The 18,654-nt window shown below is 52.1% G+C and overlaps 8 protein-coding genes across 8 annotated transcripts; 3 read left to right on the forward strand and 5 right to left on the reverse strand.

Annotated features, from left to right (window-relative positions):
* Positions 1-101: 101 nt before the first annotated feature.
* Positions 102-1,143, reverse strand: C7974DRAFT_52421 (heterokaryon incompatibility protein-domain-containing protein). The gene is made up of 2 exons (XM_046146786.1): positions 188-1,143; positions 102-142 (listed from the first exon to the last, which is right to left on the reverse strand). Exon 1 carries the CDS (start codon positions 993-995, stop codon positions 306-308), a length of 690 nt encoding a protein of 229 aa, XP_045993590.1. The 5' UTR covers positions 996-1,143; the 3' UTR covers positions 102-142; positions 188-305.
* A 906-nt stretch (positions 1,144-2,049) lies between these two features.
* Positions 2,050-4,047, reverse strand: C7974DRAFT_318408 (peptidase S8/S53 domain-containing protein; the record flags this gene model as incomplete). Its single annotated transcript, XM_046138652.1, has 5 exons — positions 2,050-2,178; positions 2,228-2,544; positions 2,595-3,332; positions 3,386-3,770; positions 3,820-4,047. 5 exons carry the CDS (start codon positions 4,045-4,047, stop codon positions 2,050-2,052), a joined length of 1,797 nt encoding a protein of 598 aa, XP_045993591.1.
* An 828-nt stretch (positions 4,048-4,875) lies between these two features.
* C7974DRAFT_442595 (uncharacterized protein) lies at positions 4,876-6,024 on the forward strand (the record flags this gene model as incomplete). The annotated part of the gene is made up of 6 exons (XM_046145409.1): positions 4,876-5,008; positions 5,048-5,091; positions 5,143-5,296; positions 5,360-5,389; positions 5,439-5,950; positions 6,013-6,024. The coding sequence occupies 6 exons, from the start codon at positions 4,876-4,878 to the stop codon at positions 6,022-6,024; spliced, it is 885 nt and encodes a 294-aa protein (XP_045993592.1).
* A 176-nt stretch (positions 6,025-6,200) lies between these two features.
* On the reverse strand, positions 6,201-7,441 carry C7974DRAFT_427714 (uncharacterized protein; the record flags this gene model as incomplete). The annotated part of the gene is made up of 4 exons (XM_046144572.1): positions 7,120-7,441; positions 6,831-7,064; positions 6,697-6,771; positions 6,201-6,624 (listed from the first exon to the last, which is right to left on the reverse strand). Exons 1-4 carry the CDS (start codon positions 7,329-7,331, stop codon positions 6,201-6,203), a joined length of 945 nt encoding a protein of 314 aa, XP_045993593.1. The 5' UTR covers positions 7,332-7,441.
* Positions 7,442-9,124: 1,683 nt separating this feature from the next.
* C7974DRAFT_52491 (uncharacterized protein) lies at positions 9,125-11,733 on the reverse strand. The gene is made up of 3 exons (XM_046146790.1): positions 11,400-11,733; positions 11,225-11,350; positions 9,125-11,177 (listed from the first exon to the last, which is right to left on the reverse strand). The coding sequence occupies exons 1-3, from the start codon at positions 11,688-11,690 to the stop codon at positions 9,546-9,548; spliced, it is 2,049 nt and encodes a 682-aa protein (XP_045993594.1). The 5' UTR covers positions 11,691-11,733; the 3' UTR covers positions 9,125-9,545.
* Positions 11,734-12,505: 772 nt separating this feature from the next.
* On the forward strand, positions 12,506-14,610 carry C7974DRAFT_427716 (major facilitator superfamily domain-containing protein). The gene is made up of 3 exons (XM_046144573.1): positions 12,506-12,523; positions 12,595-13,245; positions 13,300-14,610. The coding sequence occupies exons 2-3, from the start codon at positions 12,785-12,787 to the stop codon at positions 14,324-14,326; spliced, it is 1,488 nt and encodes a 495-aa protein (XP_045993595.1). The 5' UTR covers positions 12,506-12,523; positions 12,595-12,784; the 3' UTR covers positions 14,327-14,610.
* A 251-nt stretch (positions 14,611-14,861) lies between these two features.
* C7974DRAFT_442602 (uncharacterized protein) lies at positions 14,862-15,725 on the forward strand (the record flags this gene model as incomplete). The annotated part of the gene is made up of 1 exon (XM_046145410.1): positions 14,862-15,725. One exon carries the CDS (start codon positions 14,862-14,864, stop codon positions 15,723-15,725), a length of 864 nt encoding a protein of 287 aa, XP_045993596.1.
* Positions 15,726-16,639: 914 nt separating this feature from the next.
* C7974DRAFT_402455 (uncharacterized protein) lies at positions 16,640-18,169 on the reverse strand. Its single transcript, XM_046142710.1, has 5 exons — positions 18,132-18,169; positions 18,033-18,078; positions 17,768-17,985; positions 17,485-17,715; positions 16,640-17,437 (listed from the first exon to the last, which is right to left on the reverse strand). Exons 1-5 carry the CDS (start codon positions 18,150-18,152, stop codon positions 16,817-16,819), a joined length of 1,137 nt encoding a protein of 378 aa, XP_045993597.1. The 5' UTR covers positions 18,153-18,169; the 3' UTR covers positions 16,640-16,816.
* Positions 18,170-18,654: the final 485 nt, after the last annotated feature.

The following is an 18,654-nucleotide window of genomic DNA, read 5'->3' on the forward strand; positions in this document are numbered from 1 at the left end:
TTAACCCAGAAGAGACCTCGACGACTGTCGACCCATGTTCGATACTTATTATTCTGCAGGAGCCATTGACAAGTATCTCTTGCGATATGAACGTCATTGTACCTTTGGTCCTGTTCCGGGAACGACAAGGACTTGAGACAATCTTGAAGGGTCAGATATAGCTACAGGACTGATACAGATATCTTACTAAGCATTTGTGGTGTGACTTCGATCTTTGTGTCGGTGCTGGCCATTTGAGTCTGATCACGACGCAATTCATCAATGCATTTGCGCAGGCGGCGAAAGGCATTTTGCTGTGTTTCATCCTACAGCAATGGCATGAAGGCACCGAAAATTCCTAGCATTGAATATGCTTTATCCTCTGGCCAGGTAGTTTTGCGCTTGTCCGACCATGAGAGACGTTCTTCAACACCGAACTTATGCAACGATCTGCCTGACAATGCGGTGACCGGGATCCCTGTGATCTCGTGGATCATCTTCTTGTGCTCAAGACGGTCACCTAGATAGTATCCTTCTTTTGAAAAGAATTTGACACTCTCAGGTGCGAGAAGCTCTTGCAGAGTCCAGCCCCGAGTGAACCACAGACTGTGTCGAAAGGAAGGCTCCCAAGTGAATGGTGAGGGATCGGTGCTCTTTTTACGCTTCGTTGTCGAAACGTCCGAAAGATAAACGTAGCATTTTGCTGCATCCCGGTACCAGCTGAACATCGAATTTATTGCGTACTGAAGCTCTACTGGGTTGTTCTTGTCGATGCAACATGTATCTACCCAGAAATGTGAGAGGCCATCACGCATAGCTCGTTTTGCGCAGAATTGTATCTTCTTTAGCCCTTCCTTGTCGCTACTGGTGCCGTTCTTGAGGTCATCGAAAGTCACCTCCTGATCCTTCGTCCACGTATGCGACAGTATGGCATAAAGAGGGATGTCGTCATCGTCGCCCATCAAATCCTCAGTCAAGCTGAGTCGCTCCCCATTGCTGATCTTCACAAGTCGCATCTTGTATTGTTCTGCTTGCAGGTGGCATCATGCTTTCTCCAGAGGCACAAGCGCGCGGGCCAGCTCGATCGCTCAATCAGTGGCAAGGCGTTGCTTGGATAGCTCTGGACGCGTTTTGTTCGCGAGACTCCCATACGGGATCTCCAGGTCCTTTCAGGCAATGTCGCGCAGTAGGAGGTGGTTACACGAAGTGAGAAGGAGGGCGACAGCGAAAGGCTGAACAGGGAGGTGGACACGGGACGTGTGGCGGGGTAATCGCGAGCTTACACGTGGAGTACCTTAGGTACGCATACATAATGCGGCTGAACTTACTATTGCACAGGCCAAAATGGAATCGAGATATAAGAGGGCACATTGCGATTGGCATCATGGTATTGATGTCTTGTCTTGTGTTGCATCTCTTGCGCTTACAAAAGGAGTACATAAAAAGAGTGGTACCGCCAATCGAAACCATTGGGCAGTGCCGAGGCCCCGCACCTTCTATTTTTGAACGTCACGTCTCTGGGTGAGTTGAATGAGGACATCACACTCACTTTTGTAGAAGATATCTTCGTCTTGGAGAACGTGGACGTACGCGTCGTTGCCTCCCCAAGCTCTGATGACACCCATTTTCTCTACTCTCAATGACGCGCACCATGCAACTATGTCGATCTGCTGACTAGTATCGATTCAACACTCTATGGATGCCCTGGACTGGAAACCTGGTACATCAAAGTCGAAGAAGCAGACTTACTATCCCAGAACTGGGTTATGGACATATCTGTTGCACAGTGCTTCTTACAGGACCTCCACGGTATGGATCGTTGCAACTTCTTATAACATTGATACTCTGGGGCACGTCAGACATTGACCTGATAATGAGTGGAGGACATTCAACTATTTTGTAGTCCAAAAGCAGCAGGTACCTGCTATACGCACCCTCGATTGGTGGTCTTTTATCGGTTGCGTTTAGCACTGTGGCTACAACATTACATTATAGTACTGTAGACGTACTATCTCCCGTATACACTTCCTGAACGGTAGAACAATTCGCTGTTGCCTGTGAATATCCTGCTCAAGGAAGGTTGACAAGCAGATCCCGCAACTTTGGAAAGTTGGGAGAGCCCAACCCTGACACCGGATCCCATCCCTCCGCAGCCTGGAAGCCTCCAGTCTCGCATCCCGGGTTGCTGCCATCTGTGATCTGGGGAACGTGTCAGCTTTGAGTATTGAAGAAATTCGAAAACGCTTACATCGTTGAACACCTCAGGGTGCTGGTATAAGATCTGGTTGAGAAAGCCAATCGGACGCTTGCCAGAAAGCAACCTCTCGTCATTGATCTTGCTGATAACTGCGGCAAACAACGGTGCAGCGGCGCTTGTGCCTCCACTCTGCACGATCTTGCCGCTGTCTGAGATTGTCACGTTGGCCCCTAACATGGAAACATCTGGGAATGCTCGGCCGGATCTGTTGAAAGTGCCCTCGGGGTACTTGGGATCGTGGGATGCGAGGTAGTGATCCACAGCCTCAGTTTGGTATGCGGGCTGTTCGTTGAAGTTGCTGAAGCCGCCTAGTAGTCATGGTCAGTTCTGCATCTCAAATGGAGCATTGTTGTCTCACCTCCCGACCAGAAGTAGTGCGCGGGATCATAGACTGCCACTTCCGGACGACCGGGCTCGGTGTAGTTGACCTGCGTTGCGCCAACGGTCGTCACATACGGGCAAACTCCCGGGAACAGCGGGTTGAACGCGCCACCTTTCGCGGCCTCCAAGAACTGACAGCCTTGGTTACCCTGCACACCGCGGTCTCCAGACGAGACAAGCACGCTGACACCCTGCAGCGCCATCTTCATCCATTGAGTGCACTGGCGCCGCACATAGCGCGCGCCAAGGTGGCTTTCGTCTGTGGCAAATGAGATAGACAGCACGTTGGTGATGTTGTACGTGCCGCACATCGCGGGACCCTGGTAGCCCATAAACTGCGGGTATTGCGGGTCGAGCGTTGGGTCGTCGCCGCCGTCGAAGGTGCAATACGACGCATCAACGGCGTCCAGGAAGTTGTTGCCCAACCCGGTATCGTAGCTCGCGCCGGGCATCTGGAAGATGTGTACGTTCTGAGGATACACAATAGGGTACGCCATCGAGAGGTCCAGGATCTGTTCGCCGGCGAAGCTCACGCCTGGAACGGCTGGTGCGCCGTTGACGATGTCGACAGTTGGGTGAGTGTCGTTTGGAATAAAGTTGGCGAATTGGGAGAAGAAGTTGGGCAAGTCGGCGGCTTCGTAGGCATCGCCGCTACCGTAGATACCGAGCGAGTTGTTCGGGGCAGCTGGCTGGTCGATATCGATTTGGTAGAGCTCTGTTGGATGGTCAGGTGTGAATGGTACAACTTGAGGACTTTCGAAGTCTCACCTCGAATGCATTTTGGAGACCAGTTGGGCCCACACTCGCTCGTTTGGTTGGTCTGTCTGGCGTGCAACTCTCTGGACTTGTACGACGTTGGTTGCTCAGACTGCACCGAGGTCCGCTTCCGTCTCGGCCTCCTCGACCAAATCGACTCCACGTGAGACTTCAGCCCCACCGGGACAGGATGAATAGAACTATCGTGGCGCGTTTCGCCCGTGTCGCGGCGTTCGTGGGCAGAACCAAACAACTTCCTCATCTGATCCTCTGTGACCGGGAACTCAAACAGGCCTGCAGCCTTGTGCAGCCGAACATTACTACCGGTCACTCCTGCCTCGTTGAGCCACTCCAAGGCCTTGCGTTGCGAGGCCTCGCTCGGTGCAAACATGACATCCTTGATTTCGTTACTTCCCAAGTCCTTTGACATACCCAGATCCACTCACCAGTTCATCTCTAGTTAAGTATTGGCCAAAATTGGAGGATTTCGGGTCCGAAACTTGGAGTAGTAAGGATTCGGCTTCAGCCAGCCTTGATTGATGGAAAGCGACAGTCATATGCACAACCTCATTGCGAGGGTGTCCCAATGAAACTCCTTCATCCTCAGCACCGGCATTTGAAGCAGACACAGCGTTGAGAACAGCTGCAACACGAAGCAGAGACTCAGAGCGCATTTTGGAGGAAGACGGACGTAGGTCAGGCTATTAATTTTCCCATAGTCACCATATACGCATGCCTTTATACTAATCACCATCGCATGACAAGAGCGCGAGTTTTACATTGCAGATCCAAACGTGCTCCTGCCTAGAGTGGTCGAGCGCAATGCTCCTATCTCGTAACCTCGTATTCCGAGCTTTTGAGAGTCTGTGCTTTGCGCAAGCATGGCTTGCGTGTGCTCCTTCACCGGTGTTCTTTCTTGAGCTCTCGTTAGACTATAAGGTCTAGTACGCTGCGTTGCGTCGCATCTGAATGAGGTTGTTCTCGCTGCGACAAGATGTTGAAGGTTATGTATGCCTTCGGTGTTTAATAATAGAACATTCTAAATGAAATCGGATCCTTGCACCCCCGCTTCCTATACGAACATGTGCGGACCAACTAAACCATGGAACAAAAATTCTGAGAAGATCTTATTGGCCTAAACTATCAAGGTTGTCATAATACATGATAGGTATGGACTTTATGCTGAGAGGAGCAGCCATACTTTACTTCGTATCGAGCATGCCCGGCTCCTGGTCTGGTGCTGTACGAAAGTACGGTGTGGTCATCATCCGAGTACCGACAGAACGGGACCATGTATTATATGACTCGGGGATATAGTATGACTTCTAGCATGTCGTTCACCCGTTGTGTAAAGAATAACTACTGATTGGCCAATTGATTATCATTAAGCGTGTACACACTGAGTAATGAGTTGCGTGTACCGGCCAGCCACTTGACTCTTTTGTGGGATGTAGACTACGTTAGTCGTAGTTGTTTAATGACACTTGCTGGTCTTGAAAGGCATGTGGATAATGCTAGCAGCGGCATTAGAGGAGTATACTGGGGATCAGATCCGCATCGAAAGCCTCAAAATCCTCCAGAACGAAGGTGAGACACTGAAAGGACTCTTGGATGAGTTCAGCGCAGTGTACAAAAGTGAGTCGAGAGCGAAGCTGTCTTGCTTCTTCGAAACAGATCAAGCAAATCCCGGAAAGATCGTTGGAAGCAAAGACAGATATGTGAGTAGATCTGGGCTGCCGTACATCACTTTAGCTCACAATTACTACTAGGCCATTGTTGTCACTGAGACCTCGGGCTGTCTCGACTTTGCCGATAGGTGTTCGATATCGCGCAACCACTTTAACATCAACAAGTTTGCCAAACCAACAGAAGACGACTTCGAGAACGTCAGTGATGCATTGGTAAAGATGATTGAGCATTCTAGTAAGCGCACGCTTGAATAGCCATGTTCCAATTCCGTAGTAGAGCATTTCTGAGACATCATAGATACAATCATGGATGATCATGCATACATAGGTGAGCACTGTAGCGCTTACTTCTAGCATGTGCTTGAACATTTGAGTAGGCTGCAAACGTGCACTATACATCTCAGAAGATGTGACCAACAATGAGGACCCCTGGCTCTTCGAGAGGCCTGAATGGCTCTTCGAACACGAAAGCTACACCAAATGGAACGCTGGCAACCTGAAAGGCAGTCGGTCGCACGCTCTATTGTCGCTGAGAGGTAATCCAGGAACCGGAAAGACTGTGCTACTGACCGAAATCGCCAAAATATGTACAAGCGAGAGGGCCAGTCTTATTCGACACTGCTTTGGAGATATCAAGAGCCGACAGATGACACCAGCTGATCAGCTGCCGCGTCTCTATAGATCCTTGCTCTGTCAACTTCTTAAACAGGCTCCAAAGAAACCATGGTCTTTCCTTGAGTCATGGAAAGAAGCCTTCGAGGCCACAGATAGTTCTCCAGTGATTGACTACTGGACGATCAATAGGACCAAGACTGCCTTGAGGGAGATCATGTTGACCAATACGACCAGCCTGACAGGTGGTGTTCGCATTCTTATAGACGATCTTGACGTATGTGCGGAGTCTTTGGAGGTGTTACAGTTCATCGATCGTCTCTTGAGAGACGCAAGCAGTGCTGGGGCTGATATTAGAGTTTGCATTTGTCGAAAGAATCAACCGGGTTTTTCATCCAATCTGGCTTCGCCCCATACCTATGTACAGCGTCAGTGCACTCAATGCACGTGGCAAGTCAGTGTACGCGCGCGTTGAAATACAGCTACTTGTAGTATGCTAGTACCAACAACAGTCGGCAAAGAAAAATTTATGGAAACATGACTGGTTCAAGGTACGGCAGGTATATGGACAGATCCCGATAAGGTCTGACCATTCCTTCAACAATGAGATCGTCAATTGTGGCCTTCCGGTACCCAGCAACATCCCAAATGTCTAAGCCGAGCATACTGGTCAGCTCGCCAGTACCCCAGAGTTTGCGATAGAACCATGCTCCAGAAAGCAAGGAGAGGATTGGATGGCCGGAGTTGCGGTGAGTGTGGTACTGCGCAGTGGCTTCTTCAGCGCTTTGATAGGAGATTTTGGGCTCTTCACCGTGCTTTTTCCGGAGTGATTCAGCGATCTCTTCGCCTGTAGGGGCGAGCTCGATCACAGCGATGGCTCGGTTGCTGATTTCGGAAACCGGATTGCCAGTGAAGATTGAGACATATGCAGCTGCCACGTAGTCTGCCGTGCTATATCACACCAATAAGTTCATGTGATTCGAAAGCCTCTCGCCCTGGTGTTGTTCTTGGTTGGGAACTTACCTCATGATCGCCTTCTCCTTGGCCGAGTTGCCGGTGTAGCAAAGCCTATTTCCCTTAACGTCGATACCCATTGCGCTACATCACGATTTGTCAGCCAGTGCAGTAACATCGCAGTTAACAGGGAAATGACTTACACTGAGCCAAGGGTATACTCTGCAAAGTTACCGATCAAAATGACAGTCAACGGAATACCCGCTTTTCTAGCGGCCTCCTGAACATCCTCCTTTCTCTTTAGAACAGGGACCAGCATTCCTTCTTCGCCATAGCGAAGGCCAAGATCCGATGGTACGAACAATTTGACCTTGGTTCGAGGAATAGCCCGGACAAATCCGTGCTCAGCATCAATGCCTTTGTCTCCCACTAGAGAGCTGGCGGTTGTCAATTCATCTTCCGCTAGGTACGAGTGGATTCATTCTCACTTACATCACGATGTCAATATCCTGCAACGCCGCAACCAACGCATCCTCGTCGAAGGGGTCTACCTTGATCGTCGGAACGCCAGCGGGGAATCCAGAAGCGTCCGATTCAGGGCGGTACAGAACGGTAACAGGTGCGCCGGACGCGACAAGGGCAGCAGCAATTGTAGAGCTGAACAATCCGCGATGGCCGTAGACAGCGATACGGTTCGTAGACATGATGTGTGATAATAATGAGTAGTTGGGACTTGGAGCCAGAGACAGCTACTGAAGAATGAGCTATGAACCAGAGGAAGGTAAAAGCCATCAACCACCTACTTATACCAAAGACTCGTCGACGTGGGGTCAATTAGAAGACCAGGGGAGCGCCCCATTTTACGTACTGCTATAAGCTAGCAGCGAATACAGAAGTTTTGACTGAGTACACCCGGGTTTACCAAGTCCGAGTTTATGGTACTTGTTCCTAGACTCCACCTACCATGGTGACAAGCGAGAGTGCGCTCACCTGATTCGCCGAAAGGGAGCAAGACGGACCGATAGCGCCCTTCTGCCTCGTTGGTAGGGACATCCAACCATGAGCGGACCGAGTAAATGGCCGTAGTACTCGTGTCACTAGGGTCCTTGAGTTGGCGATAGTAAGTTGAGAAGCTAAGATGTCATGTTTGATGTGGAAGAGTAGTCCATTGGTTGATTGAAACTTCTGCAGTCTCGTATAAGATCATGGCCAGTACAAAGCCTGTCAAAAATCTGGAGGGCTGTTATTTGCTGACAGGGAGTGTCTAGGATGTCGCCCTCTTCGGTCCTAACACCTACACTACTTATGCCAACAACCGTAGTAAGGCTACCGGTGACATTATGACCACATGGGCAACATATTTGCGACCCGCACTGAGATAATTAAGAGGATGAGGCTGCATTTGAATGGTGCGAGATAAGCGTCGCTGCCTCATCACTGTGCCACAACAAGCCATGCAGTGATCAAGAGCGAATGATCGCAGTGCCTTCATGTGCAGACAAATGTAAGACGGCCAACCACAAATCTATCCCGTGACCTGGACGCGTCGAATGTCCGTAGCTTTTTTCCAGTATCGAACGTAGCCATACGGCTTGCCATAGGGCTGGATCACTAGAGCGAGGTAGAAGCTAAAATCCTTACGAGCATGTGGGAGAACTGCAGTCGTGCAAAGGCAATCAAAATTCTGCGCAGTTTCGGACGATCCGACCTCATTCCACAATGCAACACAGCACACAGCTATGTCGACATCGCCAATTGGTTCAACGCAGCACCAACACGTAAAGCCACCCTCTGTCTTCACAGGCCAGCCTTTGACGCCTCCGCCGACTGACTAGAGGTCATGTACGGAGGCGCCTCATGTTATTGCGCATTTCAAACAAAGATCTTGGAGATTACGGGAACCATAGCTGGCAGAGGTCGTTGGTAGATATAACTACGATGAGGACAAGTGGAAGCATGCCTGCTGCAGTGCATGAGCTCATCCTCGAAGGCGTGGATGATGACATTTAGGGTCAGGTGAAAGCATTACGTGACGACTTCGATAGGAAAGCTCAATTCGTACAGAGAATAGTACAGCGACTAGAACACATGCATTTCGCACCTAGTAATTCATTAAGCACATTAGAGTACGAGCTAGACGCGTTGTTTAGGCATGAACATGCAAAATGTCTAGGCGTTACTATTAGAGTCGCATGTTTGCAAAAGAAGGCGGGACTACATTAGTTGGCTAATAACTATCTTTTAGTTTCGGATGCTAACATACAGGTTTTTATAGCCTAGACATCGCGTACACCCAATGAGTCGCGCAAAGCAACGACATCGGGTTGGCAGCCCCAACCGTCCGATACTGTTGATGGACGACGAACAGAAGCTATGTAGATCTAGTGGTCTAGTAACGTTCGCCCTTGTGGATTGTTTTCTGCTATATCGAGGCCAGGAATATTAGGACAGATTTGTTACTAACTATGCCAAGTCTGCTATGTACTATAACTCTTAACGTGTCTATACACTATTTATATACTTATACTAGTTATACATAAAATCAATACCTGCTAATACTAAAAATTAAATTACAAGAATAACTAATTAATAATCAATAAGCGTGCATACACCACGTAATAAGTTGCGTGTCCTGGCCAGCCACTTAACTCTTTGTAGGATGCAAACTACGTCAGTTGTAGCTGTTTAATGACACTTGCTGATCTTAAAAGGTATGTAGAGGGTGTGGAGTCCTACTACAGCTGATATTCGCTGCGTGTATGCGGAATCAACGATGGATATTCTCATCAGGAGTCTTTCTTGTTAGACTGTATACGCCTGAGAGGACTTTCTCAGTACACACACCACTTGCCCCTTGAACGCCGTCAAACGCCGGTCCGTGGTATATACTGGCGACGCGCCACGCTCCCACCTCCCATTCACCAACACTCCCACTTTTGGCCACCCATCGCCACTAGTCGATTGAACAATTCATCCCTGAGCGGCATAGCCGTAAGTCTCACCACCTTCCCCCTGCGATCCACAATCTCCACGCCGTCCGCGACCTCGCGATTCAGCGCCCATCCCACCACCAGCTTCGCCTTCCACCCATACCCGCCTATCTTTTTCAGCTCCTTGATGTCGCCGACCGGCATGCTCCACGAGGGGTGCAGATCCTCACGGTCGCGGGAGCCGATGGTTTCGATGGTGGAGTCGGTCGAGAAGGCGATGCTAGGGATGGTGGCGAGGGTAGTGATGTACAAGTGTCCCTTTTTGCCGTTATCGCGGGCCTTGAAGTCGACGGGGCCGTCGGCGGGGGAAGCGTTCTTGGGCTGCACGGCGCCGAGGCGGTTGCGTGCGTGGTGAGAGCCGGCGGCGGCTTTTAGTTTGTCGGCACCGATGGTAGTTTCGACGCCGCCTTTGACGGTACCGCGGAAGAAGTTGAGAATTTTGCTGCCCTTCTTGCCATGTTTGCTGTCTTTGGCTTTGTCAATGTCTGCGCCATCGGTTTGGTATTTGACGGTCGGGTCGTGGGCCATGGCCTCGTCGAGCTCGGCTTGTGTTGCGTTAAGTGGCCAGTCTGCCCCAGCAGCGCGGAGGTCCTTATCACTGACGTCGACAGGCTTCTCTGGGGGAGGCTCATCGATGCGAGGTGGTGGTGGTAGAGGCGCTTTATTAGCTTCGCCGATCCGGAGGAGCGTAACAGTGAGCTGAGCATTAGTGGGTACGCCCTTGAGTAGTGTATTACGGAGTTCGAGCAGCTTCTGCCAGTTTGGAAACTTGCGATTCAGCAGCGCAAGACCGCGTTGAATGACTGGGTCGCCGAAGAATCCAAACCCGATGCCAAATGTTAAACCCTTCATGAACATGTAGGAGGAGACGATCAGTGAGACGAGGACAAGTGGAGCGACAACAATTGCCATGCGCAAGGGATACTTTCGTTTTGGGAACGGAGCTGTTGGCTCAAGAGCGTTCCCGAATCGCTCCCATGTGTCGGTGACGTCTGCTAGGCCATGCATGATGGGACGCATCTTGGTCCACATAGCAGTCTCCATGGGCACCTTGGTCTTGTCATGCTTGGCTGAAGCCTTGCCACCAGATGCTGCTTGCTGTGCGTCCGCCGCGCCGATAGCAATAGAGGTTGGGTCCGGGATACTATCTCCTTGCGGCTGGTCGTCAGACTCAGATTCGCCCTGAGGGTGCTTGCCCGTCGCACTAGCCAGCGCAACATGAGCAATGCCGTTGACGAAGTTGTTGGCCTCCTGTTCCACTGCTTCACCCTTGTGGTTCTCTGGTGCTCCCGTTGCGCTGTCTTTGCTACCCAGGGTGCCAGCCTTGGGCTTCTGCACTCCTCCTTTGGAGCTGACCAGTGCTATTGGTGCCGGCGGGAATAGCATCCCACGGGACGGAGGGTAGACGATGAGAGTGACAAGTGTGATCGATATCAGTGGCATAATCAGGTCAATTACCCAAGCCAGGAAGTACGCTGCGGCAAAGTAGGAGGTACGGTTGAATTCGCGCCATGAGCGGAGGCGGACGATGTGTTTCCCGAATGTAATCAGTCCGATACCCTGTTGTACGTAAGTGAATGCATGATAGTCTTGCGGATTTGCCTTACTATCGTCATATACACACGCTCAAGGTTTGCCCGCAGCTTGTCAGGAGAGAACTCCTCTTCGTCTGCAATGTTCATGTCCAAGCCACCAGGTGGGGCCGTTGGGATTTCCTTCACATGGTACATTTGCTATCGCAATCAGCAGTCTGCAAGGACACAGATGTCTACAATCAATTACCTTATTAAATCGTCGAACAAGCAGCCACACATCCTCATTTGAGAGGCCTCCAACCAAAGGGCTCTCTACGTGCTCCTTTGGTTCGTTCCATCCTAGGTCCAGCACCTCCTGGCCATGAGCAACTTGGGCTCTGCCTGTGCCATGGTCTGGATTGATGCCTTTCGCTGCTTCCAAAGCAAGCGCATGACTCTCGGTAGGTGCATCTACAATCGTTGTGGCTTTTCCCTCATGCGCTGTGGGGTCTGTTTCCGGGTGAGGTAGCAGATCCTTGAGGACCATTCCTTCGACCATATTGTCTGAGGTCGCAGTAGCACGGTTGTGAGAAATCAGGTGTAGGGAGATCAGGCATGAGCCTCACGCTTTGTTGCTGTTATACAACAAGGAGACGCGCCAGGGTGCGCTTGCCAGTATGAGTTGCGTCATAGGCTGCTGCAGTAGCGGCCCGCATCAGATCGTTCGAAGCCACAGCATCACTAGGGATCATCAGCTGCCGCTTTCAGCCCAATATTCGCGGCAACCATTTCTGACACCTGAAAGTCGTGTGCTAAATGCTGCTAGGGGTGACACGCGAGAGTTGATCCAGACCTCTTGTCGGCGCTGAGCGGATTGAGGAATCGAGATGTCAGGATCAGCATGTGTTAGGGATGGCAATTCTCGCTTACCGATCTTCTCCAGGTTCGCGATCATGCCGCACACCCTCGCTCCCAGCACATTCCTGCACCGTATCAATCCTTGTCCTGTCGCTGGTCTCCACATGCTCCGCGGATGCAAAAGCCTGACGCAAATCCCGAATCCTGTTTGCTCCTTTCAAATGCACTGCTGCCCCGATGTCTGTCTGGCCACCTTGTTTTGGACCCCAGGGTCTTGATCCGGTCATCGCAACAGGAAGTCTCCACTGGCAGCAATTGCCCATCCTGTCGATCAAGACACTCAATAGTAGATTTGGGTCAACAAGCAACACTCTCCGCGCTTTAATCACGTCCACCGATAGCTCGTATGAGGGTTCAGCTCGACACGTGACCAATATTGCACCCTAGACTTTCAGGGCTATTGCTTCTATGTTGGTAATGTGGTGCTAACAACTGCTTTACCTTCAGACTGCAGACGGACGATAAGGCTTGTCTCTGCAGCGCCCAGTCAGCATGGATACTTATCCGCAGCAATCAGGCTTTGATGATGTGATTGGCGGCCATACCGGATTTAACAATTGTGACATCGGCTCCTCATCGACTCCCGAGGCGAGATCCGTCATGGACTTTCCTGCATGGCATTCTGTGTTCCCTCAATGTATTCGCTTCGTGTGACTATGTTTGGATACTGAGGCTTTTCTCGCAATCGTACATCATTAGACAGGTCTTAGATCAGGGTAGCTTGTGCAACAGACGATGGCAGCGAGCGAACCAAAGGCCGAGGGTGACCAACCGATCCCCAATCCGGGATATCAGACGCCAACACCAGTATCAACACCGAATTCGATACCAGACTCGACGCATGACAATGATGGCAGTCCGAAAAAGCTATCTCGATGGGACAAAATCTACGCTGTTCTTACATACTGTCCACCGCGATGTCGCTGGGATCCAAAGAAACCACCGAAGTTCTCGATGTCGATGAACGTTCTCTTCGCCTTTGCGGCAGGCTTCACGGTCGCCAACCTATACTACAGTCATCCAGTTCTCAACATCATGGCGCGAGACTTTGGTGTTCGCTATGAACAGGTTGCGCAGATCCCGACGGTAATGCAGGCCGGATATGCTGCTGGCCTACTGTTTCTATGTCCGCTAGGAGACTTGCTACCCAGACGACCGTTCGTATGTGGCTTGGTGTTCTTCACGGCAACCATGTGGTAAGTCAAAATTAAACGTCAAACCAGAGTCCAAAACTAAGATCTCCACCACAGGCTCGGTCTCTGCATAACCTCCAACCTCTCCGTCTTCACCGCAATCTCCTTTATCACCGCCGTCACAACTGTAACCCCACAGCTTATGCTCCCCCTCGTCGGTGATCTGGCCCCGCCCAACCGTCGCGCAGCAGCCCTCTCCATTGTAGTTTCTGGCCTCATGCTCGGCGTGCTGATTGCCCGCGTCCTTTCCGGCACAATCTCCAACTTCACCTCCTGGCGCGCTGTATACTGGCTGTCACTCGGTTTGCAGTACCTCATCTTCGTGCTGCTGTGGCTCTTCATGCCAGACTACCCGCCCACGAACCCAGACACCAACTACGCGCACCTCCTCCTCTCCATTCCCGCTATGCTGCCCCGCCACCCCGTCCTCGTTCAGGCCTGCCTGGCCTCGCTCCTGTGCTCCGCGCCCTTCACCTCGTTCTGGACCACACTCACCTTCCTCCTCGCGGGCCCGCCTTACGCCTACTCGTCGCTCACAATCGGACTGTTCGGCCTCATCGGACTGGCGGGTATGCTCGCGTCGCCGCTGTGGGCACGCACCGTCACCGACCGCTTCGTCCCTCACCTCAGTATCTTGTTCGGTCTGAGCTGCTCGCTGCTCGGCGTGTGTATCGGTACCTACACGGGACTGTTCAGCGTCGCGGGCCCCGTGTTGCAGGCGCTGCTGCTCGACTTCGGCAACCAGACTGCGCAGATTGCGCAAAGAAGCGCGATCTTCGGTATCGAGCCGAAGAGACGGAATGGCGTAAACACGGCATTTATGGTGTGTGCGTTTGTGGGGCAGCTGATCGGGACGGCGGTCGGGAATCGGGTTTATGCGCGAGGGGGGTGGGTGGCGAGTGGGAGTGTCAGTGTGGGGTTCTTGGGGGCCGCGGTGGGGGTCATGGTTGTCAGGGGGCCGTGGGAGGAAGGGTGGGTTGGGTGGAGTGGGGGGTGGAGTTTCAAGAAGCGGGAGGTGGTTGTTGTGCGGGAGGAAGGTGCGAGTGAGCTGCGCGAGAGTGGGAGTGTGGAGGAGAAGGCGTAGAGGTCGAAGTCATCACATACGAGCGTCTTAGTCAAACCCCTGGAATAACCACATCAATTTGCTACAGAGGACGGGAGAGAACGAGCAGCAAGCCTGACACTGTTGTCCTTCGAAGGGAGCGATGTTGAAAACAAAATCCTTGCAAGGTTGACGACCTTGGAAATCCATGGAATTGTCACAAACGTGGCTGGCTCATGACAGCGCCTCAACAGGGTGCATACAGGGTCGATACCTAGCGCAGAATCTCATTGCCAGGCCCAATCACGGGAACAAACTTGAAGTAGTCTACCGTGGTAACGGATAGCTTCTAATAGGGCTGTACCACGAAATCACACTATTCGATAGCGATAATCGGTGCCTTCACTAAAAATTTTATCCTCCGCCGCATCAGATGACACGTTTCATTCTTCGACTCTCAAGCCTCTCCCGATAATCAACTCACAGCGGGCGCGAAGCTGACGACTAAATCTTTTTCAAAGACCTCGCAAAAGATCACTACTAGTCTATTAGGACAGTGTCCTACTAGAGAGACATCATGGATCATATTGTTGATATCATGGTTTCTCACCATCATCCTGTGGTATTAGTGGGCTCTTCCGCGCAACGATGGATGGGGTCCGCCGGAGCCCTTTCACGTATCTGTGATCTCCTCATAAAGAACAGTGGTCTTCAAAGCATTGGCAAAGCTCTTATTCAGTCCGGACATTGGAAAAAGGCCAACCCGAAAGAACAGCTCGGCCTGCATGAAGTGCCCGAATCCGAAGCCGATATATTCCTCCAGCGAACAAAAGTCGAGGATGAGAACGAGTACGAGTATCTCTGTCTGTGGTCTGAAACCACGTATCACATCAACGTAGATACTTGCCCATTCGTCGAAGTGCCCGACTTTTATCCCTGGTTCGTCGTTCTCATAGAAGAGAAGTGGCACCCAGCAATAGGGCGAGAAGATGGATGGTGGTATGGTCCTCGTCTTTGTTCGGAGACGAAATTACGCAACTTATCAGAGGGAGCAGTGGCAGCAAGGACATTCTCCGAAAGATTTCCAAGAGGCAAGAGCCCATCCAACAACCATCCGATACTAGTCCCAAGCCTTCCGGCATATCTGGACGCCCTTGTGTTTCAGGCAACTCACTACAGAGAATCGAAGCAGGAACTTGCCTTGTTTGCATCATGGATAATTCGAAACTTAGTTCGGTACTTGTATCTGGAGCTGCCCCATCAGCAGTTACCACTACTCATAGAGCTTGAAGAGGACGACTATATGGAGGAGTATCTCCGGGATTACAAGAGAAAACCTTTCTTTGTGTATCAAGAAGGTGTTGGGACGCAGGTGCATAAGTGGGACCCAGCCAGTTATCCGGATTGGTGCAAAGCAAGAGCGCAGCCTCAATCGAAATAGTCGAGCTCGATGTTCCCGTACTTGGGAAGGTTTCTAAGATGCTATGATGCGCCTTTGATCTGCGGTTTCGCTCCTGCCATATCAGCTTAGCAAGTGCGTTCTTGCGACCACATGGAAGTCACTACCTACATCAGAGATGGAAGGTTCTACGATGGTAGCAATGAACTTGTTCAGGTCCTGCCTCCTTTCCTTCTCCTCTCTTCTTCATCCACCGGCGCAGAGTAACAGTAAGGCGTACAACCCACCCTCGAACAACGATACCAACACGCACTTGCAGGTCTTTATCCGTATTCCTACCGCCAGCCTATCACTAAACAGCCGTCAGTCTGTCTGTATAATCTTAACCCATACCGCCGTGCTGACAAGTTGTCCTCAGGTTGTCCCACAGCACTCATGCCTTCCCATAGGCACATCACCCGAGACATGAAAGCAGCTCTGATCGAGTGCTTCCTATCAGCCACCCGCCTCCTTCCGCTGCACTTGCGCACGTCGTTCATCGCAATCGGAGGGGCCGCCAGCGTTTTCCACGGTTCACAGTACATAGAAGACGGCGAGGGTGACGGCCTTCTCCGGAGCGATTCGTTGCTTTCGCGGCGTAATTGCGAGCGGCACCACGCAATTAAGACTCCTACAACTTGGTGGCGGCTTTGCGGGGCCGTGCAGACACGCTTTCATGATGGATTCATCACATCCCGGGCGGATCTTCTTGCGTTGCGTGGTGTGATGGTGGCTGACCGGGGGAAGATTGGTGGCTTGTTGGACTTCGAGTTTCTGTTGAGGACGACGGCAAAGATGGGCTCACTCCTCCCGCACCTAGACGAGAGTACGTTGGCGGCGATGAAGGAGGCGACGGGGCAGCTGTCGAGGGTGAATGCACTCGAACTGGTGGGCTTTATTGGGGAGGACAATTTTATCCAATTTCATTCTTTCTACCCACCTCCTTGATCCACTGTTTATCCTGAAACGTGAAAGTGTGGAGAATATGACAGAGGGGTCAGAGAAAGCATAGCATGCAGTGTCATTGCTTACGAGCGCCCAAGACAAACGCTTGATCTCAACACGTCAATTCAATTCTTCGATACATCACGCCACTACAACACCTCGATCAATTGATCCTCCTCATCCTCGTCCTGCTCCAACTCGATCAACCGCCCGCTCCCCCCTGCCTTAGCCTCAGCGCTCTCCTCCCCCTCCTCGTCGCGCATCAAAATCTGCACCACGCGATCACACGCCTCCCTAACACCCTCGTCCTCTGTATGCAAATGGCACTCCCGCACAATCGGATACACCTTGACCCTCCTCAGCACGTCCCTGCCCTCGCGCGTCGACGTGAAAAGCAACAGCGTCTCCAAATGCGCCTTCGCAATCTCGAAATCGGGCTCGCGCTCCTTGTCCGGCTCCAGCAGCTGCAGCTCGTCGAGCATGCCGTCCGTGTCTTCGTCGGAGTAGTCCTCGCTGCCCATGAGTGGGAGCAGGATGTACGGGAGCGTGTTGGCGCCGAGGTGCGGCGGAGGGAGGTCTAGGTCGGTGGCGAGGGACGAGAGGAGCACGGGGTGTGCGGGGACGCGGAACGCGGCGTTCTTGAGTGTTGAGGCGACGCCCAGGCGGCGGGTGTGTGAGGTGTGTGAGGTGAAGACTTGCAGCTTGGTGATGGGGATTATGTCGTTGTCGTGCGTTTGGGGGGTGGTGAGGTACTCGCGACCTTGCTCGAACTGGAGGGGTTAGTCGTGGATTGGTAGGGGGTGGAGCTGTGACGCACCTTGGCGAGGTCGGCGAAAAAGTAGGACAGGAAGTCGAAGTCGGCGTGGGGGTTGTATGCGCCCTCAGCGCCCTTGACGAAGCAGTCCATTAGCTGGTCCATGGCCCATTTGGACGTCGACAGTTCTTTTGGTATGTCGCGTTGCAGTTGGAGGACGCGCTGCAGGGCGTCGTCCTTTGCCATGTTGGCGAGCAGCATAGCAATCTCATTGGCATGGGGCTCCTTCTTGTTCTGGACGGCGTCAGCGTGCTACCGACGCAACACGTGCGGGGAACTGACATACTGTTATCCGAGACAGCAGCAGCTCGAGGAAGGCATCGTCCTTGGCGATGTCCTTCAGGACCTCAAGATCGGCCGAGATGTTGATCAGAATGGTGAGGGCATTCTTCGCAATTGGCGTGTAGTCCTTGACAAGCAGCTTGAGGTCCTTCACAGGCTCCAGCTGGTTGCGCTTGAAGAGTGGTACGTCGACCTGCGAGTATCCGACCAGGTGCTCAGCGGCTGTCTGCTGTGAGCGAGAGATGGCGGGGTGGTGGGGCAGCGCTCACCAACTTGTCGGATCTGCGTGTTGCCGTGGTGGAGGAATTCAACAAGCTGGAGATGTGTGTGAGTATGCAATCCTGTCTTTTGTCTGTTCAGCACCGTACCTCTTCTAGTTCTGTCGGCATTTTGAAAGTTGTTTGCTGGTCGCATGCGCAATGACAACTTTTCTGCCACCAAAAGTATTTAAGGTTATCGATAACAGTAGCGCCTTCATCTCATCTACGCCACACGAGCCCTTCCATGCCCTTCCTCCGCCCTTCAAACCTCACTGAACATCTCGGAGCTCGACAGCGACCCGACCCCGCAATGTTTCTGTCAATTCGAGATTGCCCGATGCGCAGGTCAAAGTGACCTCTGCCACCTGCACGTGCACACATGCGGCGACAGTACCCATCGCTGTCGATCTCTGGCAGTCACCTCGACGGACTGCTCATGCTCCGAGAAATCAGGCCAGGCATGACTCGGCGAGCGTCTACTTCTTGTACCGTCCTCTCAGAGAAGCAGCAGCTCGCAGAAGACCCCGAAATAGACCCCGAGACGATCGCTTCTCCCGTGCACCCATCACAGACAGCCATGCCTGTGCGCTGTCAGGCACGAGGCCTCCGGCGAATGAGGGCGCTTCGCAGA

The sequence above is a fragment of the Boeremia exigua genome (genome assembly GCF_020726555.1).
Source record: "Boeremia exigua strain MPI-SDFR-AT-0100 chromosome Unknown C7974scaffold_11, whole genome shotgun sequence".
Classification (NCBI taxonomy): Eukaryota; Fungi; Ascomycota; class Dothideomycetes; order Pleosporales; family Didymellaceae; genus Boeremia; species Boeremia exigua.

What these genes read in the sequence shown, in the direction of transcription:
- C7974DRAFT_52421 (XM_046146786.1), bottom strand. Translation starts at nt 995, where the DNA reads ATGCGACTTGTGAAGATCAGCAATGGGGAGCGACTCAGCTTGACTGAG.
- C7974DRAFT_52491 (XM_046146790.1), bottom strand. Translation starts at nt 11,690, where the DNA reads ATGGTCGAAGGAATGGTCCTCAAGGATCTGCTACCTCACCCGGAAACA. An exon ending in TTGTTCGACGATTTAATAAG is followed by an intron (nt 11,351 to 11,399) that starts GTAATTGATTGT and finishes TGATTGCGATAG; the next exon opens with CAAATGTACCATGTGAAGGA. An exon ending in AGCGTGTGTATATGACGATA is followed by an intron (nt 11,178 to 11,224) that starts GTAAGGCAAATC and finishes TACGTACAACAG; the next exon opens with GGTATCGGACTGATTACATT.
- C7974DRAFT_427716 (XM_046144573.1), top strand. Translation starts at nt 12,785, where the DNA reads ATGGCAGCGAGCGAACCAAAGGCCGAGGGTGACCAACCGATCCCCAAT. An exon ending in TTCTTCACGGCAACCATGTG is followed by an intron (nt 13,246 to 13,299) that starts GTAAGTCAAAAT and finishes TCTCCACCACAG; the next exon opens with GCTCGGTCTCTGCATAACCT.
- C7974DRAFT_402455 (XM_046142710.1), bottom strand. Translation starts at nt 18,152, where the DNA reads ATGCCGACAGAACTAGAAGAG. An exon ending in TGCCGACAGAACTAGAAGAG is followed by an intron (nt 18,079 to 18,131) that starts GTACGGTGCTGA and finishes ACACATCTCCAG; the next exon opens with CTTGTTGAATTCCTCCACCA. An exon ending in TGCTGCTGTCTCGGATAACA is followed by an intron (nt 17,716 to 17,767) that starts GTATGTCAGTTC and finishes GACGCCGTCCAG; the next exon opens with AACAAGAAGGAGCCCCATGC.